The sequence below is a fragment of the Akebia trifoliata genome, chromosome 9 (assembly GCF_017979445.1).
Source record: "Akebia trifoliata isolate Shusen 1 chromosome 9, ASM1797944v1, whole genome shotgun sequence".
Lineage (NCBI taxonomy): Eukaryota > Viridiplantae > Streptophyta > Magnoliopsida > Ranunculales > Lardizabalaceae > Akebia > Akebia trifoliata.
Genome location: NC_141383.1, coordinates 1,971,699 through 1,977,477, shown reverse-complemented (window position 1 = coordinate 1,977,477; position 5,779 = coordinate 1,971,699). Strand labels below are relative to the sequence as shown.

The following is a 5,779-nucleotide window of genomic DNA, read 5'->3' as shown; positions in this document are numbered from 1 at the left end:
TTGAGTTTTATTTAAAATCCGGGAGAGTAAAAAAAGCCTAAATGAACATCATTCATTTGTATTTTTTGAATTAGGAGCAAAGAAAAATAGAGAAAATTGGCTCTTGAAGTTCAAACAAACAGGCCCTAACTTTTTCAAACATTTCAACTCCAAGTCCATTGGGTATTACCAAGTTAAGTTAAAAACTTGACTAAGTTATATGATATTATGATTATATTTAATATATTTTTGTAATAAATAATAATTAACATAATTATTGACTAGTAACTTTAGCCTAGCATGAGATATATAAATCAAGGGATGGACTAGTTGCACACTACCCATTACTAATTACACTCTATCACTTAAAAATTCCCCTTTGCACTCTATTTGGATTACACTAAAAAAATAATTAAAAAAAATGATGCACTCTTTATTTATTTATTTCGGGCTCTTCATCAACTATGTCCACCTAAGTTATTGGTAATTCAATAATTTTTGCAAGAAATAGTTTTTCGTTTTAGGACTTGTTTACAAAGTTTCACAAGTTCATATTAATTTCTAACAGAGATTAGAAAATAAGACATTTAATTAAGTTTGAGCCAAAGAGAACACCAACAAAATCAATCACAAAACACGAGCAATGTAGATCTTGAGCATATATTACAAAGTTACAAGCTAAAATGAAGGTTAAGCCCTAATAAAAAGTTATATATTGGACTAAAAGTAAAAGGTTAAAATAGAGATTATAAATAATAAAAATAAAAATAAAAATAAAAATAAAAATAAAGGATTTTTTAAGGTTGGTGTGCATTCAACGATTAGTGGTGTCCCTAAATCAAAGCAGCAAATTTAATTTAAAATGACACAAAACGATCAAAATTTTGCAAAGAGAAAGAAGGAAAATTACCATAGTTTGTTGGGTTTGCAATGGCATCTAAAAAGAAGTTGTAGATGTCGACAACAACGATAGTGATATCTTTCAATTGCTTCTCGAGAATTTGAAGCGATTTTTCTAATTCATTATTTGCAAAATTGACGACCTCATTGAACTCGTTAAGGCATCCCAATCGATCAGTTGAATTGAATGGTCCTTGTGAACCTAAGGTTAGTACCATCGGGGTACATCCGATGGCTGGAATATTGAAGACGATGAAATTCTTTGCTCCTTCTTTATGGAGATCCTAATCACATATATTTTGTAAATGATGTATTAGGTATTGGCCTTGAATCTGTATCTTTTTGCACTAGTTATGGATGAATTAACTGCTGTTCCAAGAGTATTTTTGAGAGCTGCTATTAACACACCAACCCATATGTTTGCTTAATTTCGAAAGGATTGGTGTTTGTAAGTACAAGTTCGTGCATCAATAGCATTTGGTCAATTATAATTAATATAATGCATTATAATAAAGTCTGTATTGATTTATCAAATAATCACTTATAACAATGATCATTAAATCATCACTAAATCCTAATCCCATCTTGATTTTTATCATGATATTTATAAGTGATGATTTCGTGTATCAGTATACATCTTATTACAATGCATCATTTTTAATATGAATAAGTGATTATTTGGTGATCATGGATTTGTTAAGAATTACTTACTTGCACAGCCTTAGAAATCGCTAATACGACTAGTGGCACCGTACTCTCCTTTACATCCGAAGGTGTTAAATTGTGGGTAAAGAGACTCGAAAGAATGTCATTTATGCCAATGAAGATCATGTAAATCCCATCCTCGAATGCTTGTATTCGTGGAAGGTGAGAATCTATACGATCTGATTACAAAATGAGATTATTTATTACAATTTGATTAGAGCTAGGAGACACAGAGAGAGAATAATGATATATTAATTCTTAGTTACCTGATTTACCAATCGAATTCAACGAAGCGTAGACATTTCGTTTGAATCTTATAAACTGATCGGTCTGTAATGGAAGGAAGAATGGTATGGGCTCGGTAATATTTTGAGCAGTTGCTCCCGCTACAGCGAAGTTGATCCCATGTTGATAATTAGGAACTACGTTCTTGAAATAAGGTTCGATAAACCGAAAATCCCATTTCGAAGCTGCATGATTGTTAAAAAGTATTCAAAAAATAAATACTATATGTTTATGTGAATATATTAACCATCGAAACAGTGTCTGTGGTGTCGAATCAACTTATGGACAACTCTCGGATGTGCCACAACTTAAAACTGTCCTTATTATATGATTATGAATGAGAAAAAAAAACACACACACACAGTATCTTAGGACGATACGAGTCACTGGTTTCGTAAGGAAACAAATTATTATAATCTCAAAGAGTTATGGGCTTCCCTTCCCGCACCGCTAACAAAATTAGGTCCTCTGGGTCAGGAATTGATTTATAGGGCATCAAACTTAGCAGCACATCTCGGGTTCAAGCCTCATGAGGAGGGACTTGGGATTCTCAAAAGAAGGATGTCAGAGTCATCAACATAATTAAAGAGAGATTCTAATGCCACACCAACATTTTCTAAGGTCACCCCAATTCATATGTAAATAACCAAAGACTTAGTGTATACTTAGGGAGGAGTTAGTAAAAGTTGGTGTGGCAATATAAATTCTCTAATTAAAATGGATCGCCAAAGGTGATGTGTTAAGATCCCAACAAGATATGGGTTTAATTTTCCACACCACTAACACTTATGTGTTTTTATGCATTGATTGGTTTCGTAATGTAGGATTATTAGTTACTTCAGTCATTATTGAACGAAATACTTAAAACCTTGAATTTGATATAGAATGAGACCTTACCCATGAAGTCGATAATTAAGCGTCCATCGGAATATCTTCCCGAAGGGGCATGGAAGAAAGTAGATCCGTACGGGGAATTTTCAGCATCGGCATAGAATGGAAAAACTTCAATGGCGCTGCCAGTATCACTCAATGAATCACCAAAAATGAAAATGGCAGAGGGAAGATGATTCATTTTGGATCCAATACACTTTCTTGAGAACAAAATAAAAATTAAGAAGAACATTTGAGAATAGTTCAAATTTGCCATTATTCTTGAATAACTCACTCTTGTTAGAGATTATAATGGAAGAAGATTGGAGATTGGAATATATTTTTTATTTTATTTACTTTGGAGATCGAGCAAGGCCGGTCCATTTTATATAGTTTGTGAGAAACAAGTAAAGAAACTTGAAGGAGAAAACGATAGCTTTGATAATAACGCTTAATTTGATGTGTATTTAGTATAGGAAAATGCTGGAATGAGACAAATGGAGATACAAAGGTGACAAAAATGATGGGGTGACGCGCACATAACCGTAGATGCTTTTTACTCGTATCATGAGGGAAAAACTTCATGGCTAAGTGAGGACTAGTATTTTTTATTATTATTAGCATGGCAAGAACACTTTCTTGTTTGACTTTTTTTTTTACTATATATACTAATAAATTAAGAGAGATTATATTGCCACACCAACTTTTACTACGAGCATTCCAATTCTAATGATATTGAATGGGATCAACTAGTTGCACAACACCCAATTACTAATTGCACTCCACTTAAAATTCCCCTTTGCACTTCATTTGGATGCTTACACTCCAAAAATAATTAAAAAATATTTTACTCTTTTTTATTTTTATTTTTTTAATTGTTTTGTTCTTTGCCAATAATAAGTTGACAACGAAGATTCCATTAAAGAAAATGAACAACATACAACAAAAAGGACCATACTTCTTTTTCTCCGTTTTAAATTTAAAAATTAGTGTTTTCGATTTTTTTTTTTTATTTTTTTTTATTTTTCAAATATTTAGTGTTTGTGATTTGTTCTATTTAAAAGAAGAACAATTGCGAAAGACTAGACAAAAGCAATGATTGTTCGATATAGAAGTAAAAGTAAACATATCTCTGTCGACATTTGTGCTTTTGATATGATATTTACACATGTTGTAGTTGGATGGGAGGGATCAACTAATGATTCTCGCGCGTTCCTCGACACTATTGTGAAGTCATCGTTATAATTTCAACATCATCTTCCAAGTTAGTTTTTTTAAAGTTAAGATAAAATGCAATATTAAAATATTGTTCTTAATACGTTGTTTTTTTTTTAAAGGTAAATATTATTTGAATGATTCTGGATATTCATTGATGGAAGACTACCTCGCACCTTATCGAGGTATAACATATCATTTACAAGATTTTAAAAGAAAGTTGAGGCTAATAACAAATACATAATTGTTTAATTATATGCATTCTTCACTTAAGAATGTCATTGAGCAATATTTTAAAGTTTTGAAGGTAAAATAGAAAATTTTGAAATAAATGTAATATTACGAATTTCAAATACAACGAGACATTACATTGACTTACATGACATTTCATAACTTTATAACAAAACATGCAATTGCAGATAAATAATTCTTACGTTTTGAGGAAGAACAAATTGTGGAAGATGAAAGAAGTGCACCTGAACACGATAATAATGATAAGCTTGTAGATCGTCAATCTTGTGTTACCATAAAGAGGACAATGACTTGAATAACTAATGTACTATATGCAATTTATAATAGACTTTAAGAACTTTGATTTATTTTGAATTTGTTTTTAATGAAAATTATATTTATCTTTTTGTATGACATTATAACACTTTTTATTTGATAAAATATCGTGTATTTGTAGTATTTATGACATAATATTTTTTTCTCTGTTGTTATTGTGGCTTAATGATGCAATAATTTACTATTCGTACAAAAGAAAATAATACAACAATTTGATTTTGATTACAATGTTAGTAATAGCATTTCTCCTTCAATGATGATGAAGTATAATGGTTTGTGTATAAGATGTTATGTGAATGTTGGATTATGTATGAAATGTTAGGTGGATGTTGGATTGTGTATGGAATGTTAATGTGTATGGGATATTATGTGAATAATGGATTATGTTTAGGATGTTATGTTGATATTGGATTGTGTATTATGCAGGTATTTTCTTTATTAGAAAAATTTTATATGGTCTATTTTTAAGACGAGATGCTATTGAAATTTCGATAAAATTATAAAATTTATTTAAATTAAAAATAATTTTTAAATTTTTTTAAATATAAATTTATTAGATTTATATATGTATTTAGTGTAATTATATATTTATTAAGGTATTCTACTTATTTTACCATAATCAAGAAATAAAAAACTGTCAAACCAACATTAATTTCTAGTTTATGTGCTTTTGTAACGAATAAGCTTATACTGAATGTAGCATTTCAGGTTTTGGACTTTTGCTTCTTTTAGAAGACAGTTTATAAAACTGGAGCTGGCTTATGTAAATAACAGACCCTTACTCCTTAAAAATCAACTCCATGAGTTAAAAAAGAAATCTAAACTCACAGGTTAGGTTCAATAAGGAGAAGGCCAAAATAAATCTCCTTAATGATTTGTTTGAAAATTAAGTTGTCATCATTCAAGATTTTTAACAATCGACTGGTCTTTCTACTTCAACAAACGATAGATAAATGTATATAAAAGAGAAATAATCTTTGTTTGATTTTTATTAATTAGTTTAATTAAAGAAAGTGCATTTGGTGTATATTGAAAAAGGAAATAAATTAAACCTAAATGGATATATTAAAAATAATTGAAGACATTATAGAGATAGAGGCAAGGAGGATGTGATGAATGAGTTCCCAATTATAATTGATTTCCATTAAGAGTTGATCTTGAGTTTGTATTTGTTTATTATAGTTATTTATTTATTTATTTATTTATGTGTAATAAGTAATAGTTGGGGTGCCAATAGCAGCTCTCTAAAAATACTCCA

At 29.8% G+C, this 5,779-nt stretch overlaps 1 protein-coding gene across 1 annotated transcript; it reads right to left on the bottom strand.

Moving 5' to 3' along the window:
* Positions 1-1,575: 1,575 nt before the first annotated feature.
* Positions 1,576-2,941, bottom strand: LOC147394026 (GDSL esterase/lipase At3g62280-like). The gene is made up of 3 exons (XM_086454531.1): positions 2,767-2,941; positions 1,851-2,054; positions 1,576-1,763 (listed from the first exon to the last, which is right to left on the bottom strand). The coding sequence occupies exons 1-3, from the start codon at positions 2,939-2,941 to the stop codon at positions 1,576-1,578; spliced, it is 567 nt and encodes a 188-aa protein (XP_086310657.1).
* Positions 2,942-5,779: the final 2,838 nt, after the last annotated feature.

What these genes read in the sequence shown, in the direction of transcription:
- LOC147394026 (XM_086454531.1), bottom strand. Translation starts at nt 2,941, where the DNA reads ATGAATCATCTTCCCTCTGCCATTTTCATTTTTGGTGATTCATTGAGT. An exon ending in CTTAATTATCGACTTCATGG is followed by an intron (nt 2,055 to 2,766) that starts GTAAGGTCTCAT and finishes ACAATCATGCAG; the next exon opens with CTTCGAAATGGGATTTTCGG. An exon ending in GAATTCGATTGGTAAATCAG is followed by an intron (nt 1,764 to 1,850) that starts GTAACTAAGAAT and finishes TTTTGTAATCAG; the next exon opens with ATCGTATAGATTCTCACCTT.